We start from the raw sequence: 17,221 nt of genomic DNA, 5'->3' as shown, positions 1-17,221 counted from the left end.
TTAAACATATTCTTACAAAATGACCTAGCCATTCTACTCCTATATGTTTACCTAAGAGAAATGAAACTTAGGTCCATACAGAGACTTGTACATTAATGTTCATGGCATCCTTATACATAACAGGCAAAAATTGGAAACCACCCAGGGTGCATCAACAGGTGAATGGATAAACAACTTATGGTACATCTATTCAATAGAATGGGCTTCCCTGGTGGCTCAGACGGTAAAGAATCTGCCTGCAGTGCAGAAGACCTAAGTTCGATCCCTGGGATAGGAAGATCCCCTAGAGGAGGGCAGGCAACCCACTCCAGTATTTTTGCCTGGAGAATGCCCATGGACAGAGGAGCCTGGCGGGCTACAGTCCATGGGGTTGCAAAGAGTCAGACACGACTGAGTGACTAAGCACAGCACATTCAATGGAATACCCCCAGCAATAAAACAGAATGAACTATTGATACATGCAACAATGTGGGTGAAGCTAAAATATTTAGGCAGAGTGAATAAAGTTGGATAATAATTAATAGATTATTAATAATTAATAAATTAATCCCATTTATATTAAATTCTAGAAAATGCAAACTAATCTAAAGTAACAGAGAATAGATCAGTGGTTGCCTGGGGATGGGGAAGGGGGTAACAAAAGAGACACAAGAAAGCTTTTGAGAGTGTTGGATATGTCCATTATGGTTGTGGGGATGATTTTATGTTTGTATACGTATGTCAAAACTTATCCCATCGTATACGTGCAGTTAATTGTATGCTAATTATACCTCAGTAAAACTTTTTCAGGACAAACTACATTCAGAGTCTATCTCCCTTTCACTGTCTTTATTGCTTCCATCTGGTTTTATCCACCTTCATTTCCCCCCTAGATTACCACAATAACCTCCTAACTGGTCTCCATGCTTTTTTTTTAACTCTCTCCTTTCCAATCTAGTCTTAATACAACAGCCAGAGTATTCCTCTACATTGTCAGATCACGTCACTCTAGCTGCTAACCTCCCAGTTGCTCCATCTCCCACTCAAAATAAAAGTCCAAGGCCCCTGATGGCCTGCACCAGCCCTGCCACTTCTCTAATCTGATCTACTATTTACTCCACATATGAGTCTCCTTGCTATTTATTGAAAATTTCAGGCACACTGTCTCCTTTGAAAGGCCTTTGCACTTAGTTGTTCTGTCTGCCTAGACCACTCTCCTCACCTCCTGGATGTCACTTTCTCAGCTGGGTCATACTTTGACCACCCTACTTTAAATTGCAATGTGCCTTTACCCTGCCTTCCTTTTTGCTTTATTCCATAGCACTCTTAACATACTCTATAATTTCCCTTCTTTGTATTTTCTTATCTTCTCCCATTAAAATATGAACTACATGAGGGCCAGAATCTTTGTTAAGGTTTTGTTTACTTGTTAATCTCAAGTGCATAGAATGATGCCTGGCATATAGTAGGTACTCAAGAAATATTTCTAAAATAAGTACCTGTAGCATAAAATCTTTAAGATACATTGACAAATTAGAACCAAAGAGGACAATAAGGAGAATGACAGGACATTTGAAATACACATGAGAAGTTGGCAACTGGAGATATTATCACAGAGAGGCATAGATTTGGTGGAAGCATGAACCCCCTCATAACTACTAAAGGAGTATTATACAGAAGAGGGATTGTGTTTACTCTGTGATGCCCAAAGAGAAGAGCTAGTCCAGACAAGCCACAGGTGGTCTGAGTAAGAATTTTTTCACGTCCTTAAAATTGTAGTGGGCTGCCATAAAGTAATACTCTCCTATTGTATGAAGTCAAACAGAGTGATCATCCATCAGAGATTGAAGGGGATCCCACATGGAGAAATGGTTGGATTAGAATGGGCTTGATAAGTTTGTCCTAGTTTGAAGATACTGGGACTTTTCTTTTAAAATCCAGTTATTCTTGACAACTCAGAATGCTGAATTAGTTGTGAGTTGATTTCCTGAAGGCTCATTTTACCTGACAAGATTGTGTCAACTTCATGCCTTCATAATAATTATGATGAATTATTTTAGCCATATAGCCATGTATCTGAAAAATTACATGGACCATTATTTTAGCCCTTTGTTATTGATGAAGATGAAATACTATTTTACTATCAGTTTTGACCTTCATATCCAATTGGGCTTGTTGTTTATTTTAAATTTAGCTTCTTCACTTTTTTAAAGAGCTATGTGTGTTCATTATCTTTCATCTTTTTTTAGGAGCGGGATCGTTACGCCTACAAGATTCATCTTCCAGAAACAGTAGAGCAACTGAGGAAATTCAATGCACGGAGGAAACTAAAGGTAAATTAAAGAAATCAGCAAAAAGCCAGACAGAAGCATTTGCTGATATTTTTATTCTGTTTCAGTGCCCATAAATATTATACTGGTGTTGGCTGTAGTTTTCTTACAGCCAAATTCTCGATGCCAAAAATTTACCATTATTTCAATAAGATTTGGGGGTTTTAAATAATGTAAGGTAATATCTAAGTACAAGTCCCAGCAATAAGTTATAATAAATGGAAGATGAATCACATTTTAGATTTATGTTATCTTTAAAAATTCATAGCAGAGATATAATTACTTTAAAAATAGGAACTTGCTATTATCCACTATTGTTGAATTTTAATCCAGGCCACATTTTCTCAAACTTAAATATTTTGACAGAAAACATAAGTTTAGTTCAATGGAAACAACACAAAATTAGAATTGGAACTAGGATTGAGCAACCATCACAAAGCAGTAAAAATCCCCACAACCTTGGTCTACTAGAAAATATTTCCAGATCATTTTCTCACTTTTTCTTTATTCTTCCTAGGATACCTTTCTCCCATTTACCATACTCCCTATCCTCCAACACACTGGAAAAGAAAAAAAGCACTATTACTTCCTTTGGACAGCCCATTTGACTTTAAAAGGTTTTTGAGGTTTTTGAAAAAGACCCAGAATAAGATAATGGAATCTTTACAGCACTGGACAAAAATCTTAAGGGACAGCATTTCCCTCCTCCCTGCAACAGAGGAAAGGATTATATTATGATCTTAAAATTAACTCAGGTTTGACTTACTTTGATTACTATTAAAAAACTTAACTCTGTCCTCTAAGTGGTTGATTAGATAAGACTCCTCCTTAGCCATGTGACTCCTGCAAGCTGTAAAACTTTTCTTCATAACTATTTTCAGATACATCATAAGTTGCAATAATATTTATTCATTCACTAGTAGCTGACCCTTGAAAAATGTTGTGAATGATTGTCTTCAACTCTAGATTTATAAGAATGTTTTTATGAATTTTTAGAAAACTATGTAAGGCACAATATTATCATACAGAGCTGAACTGGCCAACATATTAGCCACTAGCCACATGTAACTGTTAAAATCTAAGTGAATTAAAATGATTATTTGTTCATATTGATGTATTTGTTTGGCTGCTTCAGGTCTTAGTTGCAGCACACAGGCCTCTCTCCAGGTGTGGTGCATGGGCTCAGTAGTTGTGGTGTGCAGACTTAGTTGCCCTGCAGCATGTGGAATCTTAGTTATCTGATTAGGGTTGAACCTCTGTCCCCTGAATTGGCAGGTGGTTTCTTAACCACTGGACCACCAGGGAAGTCCCCTAAATTAGTTAAAATTATTAATTTGTTGTTGTTCAGTCACTCAGTCATGTCTGACTCTTTGTGACCCCATGCCAGGCTTCCCTGTCCTTCACTATCTCCCAGAGTTTGCTCAAACTCATGTCCACTGAGTCAGTGATGCCATCCAACCATCTCGTCCTCTCCAACTATCTTGTTCTCTGTAATCCCTTTCTCCTCCTGCCCTCAATCTTTCCCAGCATCAGGGTCTTTTCCAGTGAGGTGGCTCTTCAAATCAGGTGGGCAAAGTATTGGAGTTTCAGCTTCAGCATCAGTCCTTCCAGTGAATACTCAGGGTTGATTTCCTTTAGGATTGACTGGTTTGATCTCCTTGCTGTTCAAGGGAGATATTAATCATTAAATTATTTAAATTATTAATAAATAAAAGATCTGTTCCTCAGTCACACTAGAACATTCTAAGCGTTCAATAGCCTAGTGGTGCCGTATCAGATAATGCAAATATAGCCTGTTTCCATCACTGTAGAAAGTTCTACCGGAGAGTGCAACTGTAGAGGAAGGGCAATTCTAACATGTCACTGTTGGTGTTGATTATTCCCAGTTAGCCTTTCTCCTAATTGATTTTGCAGTCAGGAGGTTCAGACTAGCTCTTCTGTATTTACTTTAAAAATCCTCGCCAGAAAAATAATTATTGATAACGTGCCGTTATTGAGATGGTGCCCAAAGAAGTTTCCCAAGACTCTGGGGTTTTGTTTGTTTGTTTGCATGCTTTACTATACACCTGAACCAGTGTAGGCTACAAAAGAAAACAAAATCTTAGCCAAAGTGAAATTTGGTCAGCCATTTTTGAAATTAACTTCTTTCCCAAAGAAGCTGTTAACTATACCTCTGTCTCAAGTCTTTCCTGAAGTCTTTTTAACTCTGATGTTGCTTTGGCCTATGTGACATTACCCTGTCTGAGACCGAACCTCTCACTGCCCAAGTACAAGCCTTTTACCACAGGGCTCAGGCTTGCCTCATCGCGAGAAATACATGCTGTATTTCTCCCAGTGCCACAGAATCAGACTTGGGCCTAAAATAGCCAAAGTAGTGACTGAGATTCATTTGGACAGGAGCAAGCTATCACAGCAGAAAGGGGTCATGTGAATTTACCACATCCCTTTGCAGGCCTATTTAAAATTTTAAGACCCACCAAACAACCTAGAATTAGGAACATCAGCAGACTTGTCATTGAGGGTTTTTCAGCTTCTGGTAAAGCTGCATCCCATTCAGTGATTCAGTCACCCTGGTTAAAGCTGGTTATACCTACTCTCCTCAAAAAACTCATTCTCATTCTGCCACTTCTAAGAGCTTCTAGAACAAAGATTGCAACTTTCCTGGCTTTCAGAGCCCACCGCCCAATTTATTTTCACAAGTAAACAGCTAGGTACCCATCCTTCTACTCAGACACTGTTTTTAAGCTCATCAAATGGTGGAAACAACCTAATTATTATGATTCCCTTTGAAGTGATTAAAAGGGAAGTTCACAGAAAGCAGTAGAAAATTGATTTTGTAACTAAGTCAGAGGTAGGAAATTTTGTAGCAAGAAGAAAGAGGAGTACAGCATTCAGAGAAAGAATGGCCTCTAGAGCTACATTGCCTGAGGTGAATCCTGACTCTGACACTAGCTGTGTAACCTTGGACCAGTTATTTCAATTCTCTGTGCTTCAGTTTCCTTATCTGTAAGATGGGGATGATGGTGATAATAGCTAACTGATAGGGTTGTAAGGATTTAATGAATTAATATATTATAGCAGTTAGAATGGAAAAGGCAGTGGCACCCCACTCCAGTACTCTTGCCTGGAAAATCCCATGGACGGAGGAGCCTGGTGGGCTGCAGTCCATGGAGTCACGAAGAGTCAGACACTTACTGAGCGACTTCACTTTCACTTTTCACTTTCATGCATTGGAGAAGGAAATGGCAACCCACTCCAGTGTTCTTGCTCGGAGAATCCCAGGGACAGGGGAGCCTGGTGGGCTGCCGTCTATGGGGTCGCACAGAGTCAGACACGACTGAAGTGACTAAGCAGTAGCAGTAGCAGCAGTTAGAATAGTACTTGTCAGTCATAAGTTCTCCATAGATACCATTTTCTATTAATATTTTGTTTTTGTTTCATTATTATTTTAGGATTTATTAAATATGCTTGATTTTATCTCTATTTATAAACAGCTGTAATTCCTAAATGGGATGGACTGCTTAATGGGTATAGACTACTTAATGGGTTTGGGATGAAACAGGAATGGTCATCGCACAACATTGTGACTGTACTAATTAGCACTGAATTTACACTTTAAAAGGGTTGGTTTTATTTATGTGAACTTGTGCAAATATTCTTAAATACTGGTTTTCACTTTTGCACACTTGAGAGATGTGACACATTCACATACTAACAGTAACTCACTGCACCACTCAACTCATCCAAGACACTAACCATCCCTCTCAGCCCCAGGTATGCAAGGGGTTGGAGGGGCATGCATTTTTTTTGAAAAAGCCGCATGGGTGATTCTGATAAGTTTACCTTATTGAGAGTCATTACTCTGAAGCACAAACTTGTAATGGGTCTACAAAATTCCATCCTATGTACACATCATCATTTACTAACCAGCTACTGGACATGGGCATTACTTCCAGTTTTCCGTGGCCATAAATACTGTTGCATTGGCTCTATTTTTATTACTAAATCTTTGTACACCTCTGATTATATTGTTAGGGTAAGTTTACTACTGAAATTGTTGGCATCAGAATGTATACATGTATTTAATAAGATATTTGATCTCTATAAATAATTCGCCTTCTAAAAGGTTTATACCTGTTTGAATAAATTCTAAGGTATTTTTGGTAGTGAGTTTATTATATTTGCAATTAAACCTTTCTCCCATTCTGAAAATTTTATGGAACTATTTTATGCCAGAATGTAAAACATTATTCATTTTACTCTACTGAAATTTCAAGACTATCGCTCATTATTAGTTATAATAATATCAACACTCAGCAATCAGAAATTGTTCCTTTCCACATTTATACATTCATTTTGGCATTTAACCTGTTCAGCAGCCTACAGGACACAACATATTCCCTGATGAGAGGATTATTTGGACAATTATAAAGCATTAACATCATTTTCAGACTATCGTTCGAACTGTAGGTTTTAAATGTTTACAGAACCCTGCTTGTGATTTGAATTATCACCCATTTCTTTTTATTTTCCTTTCTTTCATTATTTTATTTTACATCTGTGAGTGATAATGGAAAAACTCTTTTCCCCATTTTGGTTATCAGACATTTCATATGTTGAATTTTTCCCCTCCTTTTATTTCATACCAAGCTCTAGAATCTTTTTGTTTTTTTTTTAATTGGAGTTGATTTACAAGTTGTGTTAGTTTCTACTCTACAGCAAAGTGAATCACATGTACATGTACATATATCCCTTCTTTTTTGGATTTCCTTCCCATTTAGAACACCACAGCTGAGCTCTATTAAACTGAGCTTAATACTTCAGTTTTTTTTAAATCCTCTAGAAGCAATGCTTCTTATATAAACTACATAGTCCTGAGCACGGGACTGCTGCTGCTGCTAAGTTGCTTCAGTCGTGTCTGACTCTGTGCGACCCCATAGACGGCAGCCCACCAGGCTCTACCATCCCTGGGATTCTCCAGGCAAGAACACTGGAGTGGGTTGCCATTTCCTTCTCCAATGCATGAAAGTGAAAAGTGAAAGTGAAGTCGCTCAGTAAGTGTCTGACTCTTCGTGACTCCATGGACTGCAGCCTACCAGGCTCCTCCGTCCGTGGGATTTTCCAGGCAAGAATACTAGATATGAAGATTGTATTTTCTCAGACTGAATATTAGGATGCATGGGACAAACTGTGTGCTCCAGGCTGTCTGAAAAATCTGTGCTCTATAGGTATGTGTCTCTTCAGGAGGCATTCCTGTACTCTAACCCTGGGTGCCATTTACATGAAGGAGTTACGGTGCAGGAGGGGGCGGGGGATGCAAAAGGGCTGTGGGTGCCTGAGCTTGTCTATCTAGGGAAGAGGCTCAGGAGGGAATCTGTTCTAGAAACCATCCTCTTTGGTTCATGAATTAGAAAGCAAATTTCCCTATAGTGAAGTATGTCAAAGATATTCTATACAAATAGAAGTAATATCTCATATTTGGGTAAGTTTATTGCAATCAGTTCAGGAAATGGTGAGCTGCATCCACATAATTCAGTTTAGAGGTTAAAACCATTTATTCCTTGTATATACAGAAAGGAAGGGAGATTTCTGATAACTTCCTATAATTTTCCTTTATTGATTTTGCAGATTACAAAAATATAGCCTGTGTTACTTCTCTGACTTACCAGTTGGTCTCTTGGGTTCCTGTACTTTGCAGAAATAGAAAAAAAATGTTGAGGAATGCTGTTTTCCAGTACTTACTGTCCAGTGCAATAGCCACTAGGCATATGTAGCTACTGATACTTTAATTTTAACTAATAAATAAAATTTAAAATTTGATTTCTCAGTTGCACTAGCCACATTTCAGTTGCTCAATACCACATGTGGCTGGTGGCTACAGTTTGGGGCAGTACAGGCATAAGACCTTTCCATCATCACGGAAAGTTCTGTTGTACAGCACTACTACCTGCCAGACTTCTGAAACCCCTAAGCAGCATCTTTGAGAGGCCAGCCAGGAAGCTCTAATTAGCTGCCTTTTGTCAATCTGAGCTATCCCTGGTGGCTCAGATGGTAAAGCATCTGCCTGCAATGCAGGAGACCCGAGGTCAGTCCCTGGGTCAGGAAGATCCGCTGGAGAAGGAAATGGCAGCCCACTCCAGTACTCTTGCCTGGAAAATTCCATGGACAGAGGAGCCTGGTAGGCTACACTCCATGGGGCTGCAAAGAGTCAGACGCGACTGAGTGACTGCACTTTCACTTTTGTCAATCTTCCCCTTTCTGTCAATTCAACAAGAGCTTAAAGATTTAACAAGGACCTTTGTGCCCTAATGAAAACCAGCACTTATACCCAGAGTCCTCTCACTACCAGAGAGGACAGCACATGCGCACAAAGATGGTGGGCTCCAGCCACTCAGGGCAGTAAATCTGGTGTCCAAAGGGCACCTTTGATTCTGAAAACTGAAAACTGTTATTCTGGTATGAACAGTTACATAAATAATAACTGACATGAGTTTGATCTTCCTATATTTTGCAAAGCAATTCTATGCATTTTTGATTCTGAAATGCAGAATTTATTACTTCCAAAGTTTGTCTGGCTTTTGAAAGTTATTATATACATTAAAAGATCATCTTTATAAAATACTTTTACACAGACCCAAAAGGATTCCTCAGTTATTTATTCCATGCAATTGCTCTTGTGCTATGCTAAGTCACTTCAGTCATGACCAACTCTTTGCAATCCTTTGGACCATAGCCCGCCAGGCTCCTCTGTCCATGGGATTCTCCAGGCAAGAATACTGGAGTGGGTTGTCATGTCCTTCTCCAGGGGATCTTCCCCACCCAGGGATGGAACCTGCATCTCTTAAGTCTCCTGCATTGGCAGACAGGTACTCTACCAATAGCACGACCTGGGAAGCCCCACCATTGCTCTTAAATATAGCCATACTGACTTTACCAAGTCTCATTTTTAATCTTCAGAGACAATAGCACAACCTCCTTTAATCACGTGTCCTGATTTAATTATGAAATTCTAGGTTTTAGAGTTGTGTTTAGACTGTGCTTAAGTATCAAATACATGTAGGCTAAGCTGACTAAACTGAATGATAACTTTGATTGTGACTGCATGGAGAGACATCGGAGGTTCTGATTTAATCTATGGTCTTACCTCATTATCATGTAGGACCTGATTCTTAAATGTAGCCAACCTCAGTCCTTTAACATTTCTGCCTTGAAGTGATTTTTCTAGCCGTTTGGTCATCTCTCTCCAGCTTCAACCTCTCCAGCTTCTCCACCCTTTTTAAGGTTTTGAGTTCAGTATTCTGAATCCTAGTAAGATGATCCTCTCTCAATTCTTATGTCACACTTTTATTTGTGTGCCCGTGATGCTTTTTGCCCCCTCTATATATCAAAAAATAATTAGATGTGTCCTCACCACTTGGGTACAAAGCCAATGTGTTATTCTACATCTCATGCTTGCGTGTTTTGTATTTAGACTTTTAAAAATATACCTCCCTGCCCTCATGCCTATCAAGCTTCATGGTGTTTTTTTTCTGAGCTCACTTATAGATCACCAAAAAGGGAGTATTGGCTTTTGACATTGTCTTCAAGTCAGTAATTCATCCATGTTCAACTCTCCTGTTCCCTACCCAATAACTTCGTTGCTCCCTTAAGTGTCTACAGTAGTTTAATTTAGCAGAAGTATGAGCTAACCATTTTTTTGTTGTTGTTTGCTTCCCACTTCCTTAAATGAGACACAGAATTTTCTAGTGGGGAGCATTCCATTTTCATGTTTGACATATTAACTACAAATATGATTGTGCTTAATTACTTGTACTTCTCTTTTTCTTTGAATTTAGAATCTTCCCTCTCATTTCTAGGTTACTGTGCTTAGTAGAAAATTGCATCTTTAATATTAGTTATCAGATTGTGAATGGTCTTAAGTCAAACTTGTTATGTTTTACTCAAAGCTTATGGGAGTATATCATCTAAAGTAGATAGAAAAGCTTCTTTAATAAGGATTCAATAAAAGTGAGAAGGTTCAAGAACTACTAGAAGATCTGGTTTTATGTTGTTATACCCACAGGCTCTTCAGTAGCAACAGCATAGTAGGGAGGTTGAAAATATACAATCTGGGAACTCAAGCACTCACATAAGAGTTCTTTGTTGTTGTTGTTTAGTCACTCAATTATGTCTGACTCTCTGCAGCACTGCAGCATGCCAGGCCTCCCTGTCCCTCACTATCTCCTGGAGTTTGCCCAAGTTCATGTCCATTGAATCAGTGATACAATCCATAAGATGCTTTTCCATAAAGACCTCTATGCTTTCATAAATTAATGCATCTATCTTTCTATTTTTATATATAAAGTTTAATTGGACCACAGAAATAGCTGCTTTCACGCTGAATGGCAGAGTTGAATAGTTGCAGCAGAGAACGTATGCTCTGCAAGCCTAAAATATTCACTGTCTAGCCCTTTACAGAAAAGTATTTTTGACCTCTGTAATAGTAAAAACTGTTGAACTGACCAGAGTAGTCAGAACACCTCAATTCTGTCTACTCCTGACCTGTCTCTTTAAGTTGGCAGCAACCTTAAGCGGTTAGTAAGCCCCTCTGGACCTGTTTTCCTCATCTGCTAAATACGTCTCTTTAGAATGAATCATCTTTACAGTTGACTCTCAAACTCTAATAAAATTCTATAAATCCACAATCTGTTTTGGACCCATTTTGCATTGAACTTGTGAGCCCACATGCAGTCACTGTGTTTCATTTCAGTTCAGTCGCTCAGTCATGTCCGACTCTTTGTGACCCCGTGAAGCGCAGCATGCCAGGCCTCCCTGTCCATCACCAACTCCTGGAGTATACCCAAATTCATATCCATTGAGTCGGTGATGCCATCCAGCCATCTGATCCTCTGTTGTCCCCTTCTCCTCCAGCCCCCAATCCCTCCCAGCATCAGGGTCTTTTCCAATGAGTCAGCTCTTCACATAAGGTAGCCAAACTATTGGAGTTTCAGCTTCAGCATCAGTCCTTCTAATGAACACCCAGGACTGATCTCCTTTAGGATGGACTGGTTGGATCTCCTTGCAGTCCAAGGGACCCTCAAGAGTCTTCTCCAAAACCACAGTTCAAAAGCATCAATTCTTTGGCACTCAGGTTTCTTCACAGTCCAACTCTCACATCCATACTTGACCACTGGGAAAACCATAACCTTGACTAGACGGACCTTTGTTGGCAAAGTAATGTCTTTGCTTTTGAATATGCTATCTAGGTTGGTCATAACTTTTCTTCCAAGGAGTAAGCGTCTTTTAATTTCATGGCTGCAGTCACCATCTGCAGTGATTTTGGAGCCCAAAAATATAAAGTCTGTTTCCACTGTTTCCCCATCTATTTGCCATGAAATGATGGGACCAGATGCCATGGTCTTAGTTTTCTGAATGTTGAGCTTTAAGCCAACTTTTTCACTCTCCTCTTTCACTTTCATCAAGAGGCTTTTTAGTTCCTCTTCACTTTCTGCCATAAGGGTAGTGTCATCTGCATATCTGAGGTTATTGATATTTCTCCCGGCAATCTTGATTCCAGCTTGTGTTTCTTCCAGTCCAGCATTTCTCATGATGTACTCTGCTCATAAGTTAAATAAGCAGGGTGACAATATACAGCCTTGATGTACTCCTTTTCCTATTTGGAACCAGTCTGTTGTTCCATGTCTAGTTCTAACCGTTAACTCCTGACCTGCATACAGGTTTCTCAAGAGGCAGGACAGGTGGTCTGGTATTCCCACCTCTGTCAGAATTTTCCACAGTTTTTTCTGATCCACAGTCAAAGGCTTTGGCATAGTCAGTAAAGCAGAAATAGATGTTTTTCTGGAACTCTCTTGCTTTTTCGATAATCCAGCGGATGTTGCCAATTTGATCTCTGGTTCCTCTGCCTTTTCTAAAACCAGCTTGAACATCTGGAAGTTCACGGTTCACATATTGCTGAAGCCTGGCTTGGAGAATTTTGAGCATTACTTTACTAGCATGTGAGATGAGTGCAATTGTGCGGTAGTTTGAGCATTCTTTGGCATTGCCTTTCTTTGGGATTGGAATGAAAACTGACCTTTTCCAGTCCTGTGGCCACTGCTGAGTTTTCCAAACTTGTTGGCATATTGAGTGCCGCACTTTCACAGCATCATCTTTCAGGATTTGAAATAGCTCCACTGGAATTCCATCACCTCCACTAGCTTTGTTCTTAGTGATGCTTTCTAAGGCCCACTTGAATTCACATTCCAGGATGTCTGGCTCTAGGTGAGCGATTACACCATCATGATTATCTGGGTCATGAAGATCTTTTTTGTACAGTTCTTCTGGGTATTCTTGCCACCTCTTCTTATTATCTTCTGCTTCTGTTAGGTCCATACCATTTCTGTTCTTTATCGAGCCCATCTTTGCATGAAATGTTCCCTTGGTATCTCTAATTTTCTTGAAGAGATCTCTAGTATTTCCCATTCTGTTGTTTTCCTCTATTTCTTTGTATTGATCGCTGAGGAAGGCTTTCTTATCTCTTCTTGCTATTCTTTGGAACTCTGCATTCAGACGCTTATGTCTTTCCTTTTCTCCTTTGCTTTTCACTTTTCTTCTTTTCACAGCTATTTGTAAGGCCTCCCCAGACAGCCATTTTGCTTTCTTGCATTTCTTTTCCATGGGGATGGTCTTGATCCCTGTCTCCTGTACAATGTCACGAACCTCAGTCCATAGTTCATCAGGCACTCTATCTATCAGATCTAGTCCCTTAAATCTATTTCTCACTTCCACTGTATAATCATAAGGGATTTGATTTAGGTCATACCTGAATGGTCTAGTGTTTTTCCCTACTTTCTTCAATTTCAGTCTGAATTTGGCAATAAGGAGTTCATGATCTGAGCCACAGTCAGCTCCTGGTCTTGTTTTTGCTGACTGTATAAAGCTTCTCCATCTCTGGCTGCAAAGAATATAATGAATCTGATTTCGGTATTGACCATCTGGTGATGTCCATGTGCACAGTCTTCTCTTGTGTTGTTGGAAGAGGGTGTTTGCTATGACCAGTGCGTTCTCTTGGCAAAACTCTATTAGCCTTTGCCCTGCTTCATTCCGTATTCCAAGGCCAAATTTGCCTGTTTACCCAGGTGTTTCTTGACTTCCTACTTTTGCATTCCAGTCCCCTATAATAAAAAGGACATCTTTTTTGAGTGTTAGTTCTAAAAGGTTTTGTAGGTCTTCATAGAACCGTTCAACTTCAGCTTCTTCAGCATTACTGGCAGGGCACAGGCTTGGATTTGGAAATGAACAGAGATCATTCTGTCATTTTTGAGATTGCATCCAAGTACTGCATTTCAGACTCTTGTTGACCATGATGGCTACTCCGTTTCTTCTAAAGGATTCCTGCCCAAAGTAGTAGATATAGTGGTCATCTGAGTTAAATTCACTCATTCCAGTACATTTTAGTTTGCTGATTTCTAGAATGCTGCCATTCACTCTTGCCATCTCCTGTTTGACCACTTCCAATTTGCCTTGATTCATGGACCTAACATTCCAAGTTCCTATACAATATTGCTCTTTACAGCATCGGACCTTGCTTCTATCACCAGTCACATCCACAACTGGGTATTGTTTTTGCTTTGGCTCCATCCCTTCATTCTTTCTGGAGTTATTTCTCCACTGATCTCCAGTAGCATATTCAGCACTTAACGACCCGGGGAGTTCCTCTTTCAGTATCCTATCATTTGCCTTTTCATACTGTTTATGGGGTTCTCAAGGCAAGAATACTGAAGTGGCTTGCCATTCCCTTCTCCAGTGGACCACATTCTGTCAGACCTCTCCACCATGACCTGTCCGTCTTGGGTGGCCCCACACAGCAAGGCATACTTTCATTGAGTTAGACAAGGCTGTGGTCCATGTAATCAGATTGGCTAGTTTTCTGTGATTATGGTTTCAGTACGTCTGCCCTCTGATGCCCTCTCACAACACCTACTGTCTTACTTGGGTTTCTCTTACCTTGGACATGGGGTATCTCCTCATGGCTGCTCCAGCAAAGCACAACCGATGCTCCTTACCTTGGATGAGATCGCCCCTCCTGACCTTGAAGATGGAGTAGCTCCTCTTGGCCCTCCTGCGCCTGCGCAGCAGGTAGCTCCTCCCGGCCGCCGCCCCTGACCCCGGACGTGGGGTAGCTCCTCCCGGCCGCCGCCCCTGACCCCGGACGTGGGGTAGCTCCTCCCGGCGCCGCCCCTGACCCCGGACGTGGGGTAGCTCCTCCCGGCCGCCGCCCCTGACCCCGGACGTGGGGTAGCTCCTCCCGGCCGCCGCCCCTGACCCCGGACGTGGGGTAGCTCCTCCCGGCCGCCGCCCCTGACCTCAGAGGTGGGATAACTCCTCTCAGCTGCTCCTGTGCTGTCGCAGCCTGGCACTCTCAGTCACCGCCCCTGACCTTGGGTGTGGAATAGCTTCTCCTGGCCGCGCTTCTGCGCGGTCCGTCGCAGCCGCCCGCGCTTCTGCGCGGTCCGTCGCAGCCGCCCGCGCTTCTGCGCGGTCCGTCGCAGCCGCCCGCGCTTCTGCGCGGTCCGTCGCAGCCGCCCGCGCTTCTGCGCGGTCCGTCGCAGCCGCCCGCGCTTCTGCGCGGTCCGTCGCAGCCGCCACTGTGTTTACAGAGCTAAATAAACAAAACTGCTAACCATAAGACAGATAAATCAGGAACTTGCTACTATTGTTTCAAAAGAATTTACCTCTCAGGGCTCTTTTAAAGAGCGCTTTCCTAGTAAAAAGTATTTATAGATCTTTTGCTACAGTGGTATTTAATAGCTAGAACCGGCCTTAAAACATGAAACTAATATAGTAAGAAAGTCAGCTGAACTTTATTTGGAAATAAAAATTAAGCATCTTAAAGATTTTAATTTCAATATGTGTGGGAAACATGTGCTATGATCTATACAAATTCCATTTTCACCCAGCTTTTAGAGAACATATATATAAAGTGGAATAAGCTTCTACTACAGAAAGAAGAAGTCAACATTCAGTACAATTATTTTCATAAAATTCTGCATGAGACACTCTCAGGCGTTAACCCTGGACTTACAGAAATCTGAAAGTTGCGTGGAATCATCAAGATCACTTCTCTATTTTTTGCCCTTCCCTCTTTTGTCTCTCTTTTTCAATTTATATTTGTAGAAAGAAACCTTATATAACCACCCTTCTAAAAATGAACCTTGTAGGAATGTGTTTCTATTAATAATGTTATTAGAATTACTAATGATTATTAATAATTTTATCATGCATTATTGTGATTATTGGGGCTTCCCAGATGGAGCTAGTGGTAAAGAATCTGCCTACCAGTGCAGGAGACAAGGGAGATGCAGGTTAGACCCTTGGGTCACCAAGATTCCCTGGAGAAGGACATGGCAACCCACTCCAGTATTCTTGCCTGGAAAATGCCATGGACAAAGAAGTCTGATGAGCTACAGTCCATGGAGTTGCAAAGAGTCAGACACAACTGAGCACATACTCATAAATAGATTTTGATTATCAATGATATTTAATGAATCCCTGCATTCACAAAAGAGTCATCATTTTTTTCCCAAAAAAATCTAAGAGGTCAGTATTTAAAATGTAGACTTAGGCTACTTTACACTTAGACTACAAGGGTGATATGATACTCAGGCTACCTAAGTGAAAAATTCTACCTAGAGCAGCAAAGGCTCTGCTTAGGTTCTAGCTACATATTAGTAGTTGTATAAGTCGCTAAGTCATGTCTGACTCTTTGTTTATTTAGCTCTCTGAACACAGTCATAATTTGCACTTACAAAATGCTTATGGTTCACAAAGCATTTTCATAAACATTACGACTTTTGACAGTCATGTAGGGTAAGCTACGTCACTTTTAATATCCTCACTGTATGAGAAAACCTCAAGAGGTTAAATGATTAACTCAAGTAAGGTCATGCAGATGGAAAGTGGCAGCACCCAGGAACACACCTGGATATTCTGACCTATGCCTAATACTCATGTGATTGGACACTTATTAACATTATCATTCTTGTCACTGAAACAATCATTCCCAACATTTTTCTACCCAGTAGTCTTAAGAGATGTCATGGATTCAGTATGACAGTGATTCTGAGCTAGGAATCAATGGAGGTGTCATGTGCTTTAAAATAGTCAAGATGTAATTGATTCTATTGGGTAGCCTAATTGAGAATTACTGTACAAGAGTAATGCATAGTCATTATTAGTATCAAAAAGAAAGGGAAAAAAGATTTTAAAAAAGAAAAATGACTTCATTCTTACTATCCAAGAATAATTAATACTATTAACATTTTAATATATATCAATCTTTTATGTCTTGATTAACTTTTTTCAAAAATAGGATCATACTATAGATTTTCAAAAACTTTTTTGTGTAATTCATCACAATCACCATATCATTTCATTAAACACTCTTCTGCTGCATCATTTTATAGTGACTGCAGAATATTTCATTGTCTAGTACATGCTTAAGTTCAAGATGTAAATGGTTTCATATAATTCCACAATCCCTGACAGTGTTATTCTGGTATATGTGTATGTGCTTTATCTAAAAGAATTCAAAATTATTTTAAGCCACCTCTTTTCTAGCTTTCATTTCCTATATATTTGACCTCCTGAATAATTCTTTTTTAATATAAATTTATTTATTTTAATTGGAGGTTAATTACTTTACAATATTGTATTGGTTTTGCCATACAACAACATGAATCCACCACAGGTATACACGTGTTCCCCATCCTGAACCCCCCTCCCTTCTCCCTCCCCATACCATCCCTCTGGGTCATCTCAGTGGGCTTCCCTGGTGGCTCAGGCAGTAAAGAGTCTGCCTGCAGTGTAGGAGACCCAGATTCAGTCCCTGGGTTGGGAAAATCCCATGGAGAAGGAAATGGCAACCCACTCCA

At 40.2% G+C, this 17,221-nt stretch overlaps 1 protein-coding gene across 4 annotated transcripts in view; it reads left to right on the top strand.

The window, feature by feature from the left end:
- CASK (calcium/calmodulin dependent serine protein kinase) overlaps positions 1-17,221 on the top strand; it is a 382,943-nt gene that overhangs the window by 269,156 nt on the left and 96,566 nt on the right. For all 4 annotated transcript variants that reach the window (XM_070291515.1, XM_070291514.1, XM_070291513.1 and 1 more), the window contains exon 9: positions 2,229-2,312. In XM_070291515.1, coding sequence (XP_070147616.1) covers positions 2,229-2,312 — 84 coding nt within the window. The remainder of the gene's footprint in view (positions 1-2,228; positions 2,313-17,221) is intronic.

Source organism: Ovis canadensis, chromosome X (genome assembly GCF_042477335.2).
Source record: "Ovis canadensis isolate MfBH-ARS-UI-01 breed Bighorn chromosome X, ARS-UI_OviCan_v2, whole genome shotgun sequence".
In the NCBI taxonomy this organism is placed as follows: Eukaryota; Metazoa; Chordata; class Mammalia; order Artiodactyla; family Bovidae; genus Ovis; species Ovis canadensis.
Note: the sequence above shows the minus strand (reverse complement) of the source record. Positions and strands in the feature narration are given on the sequence as shown.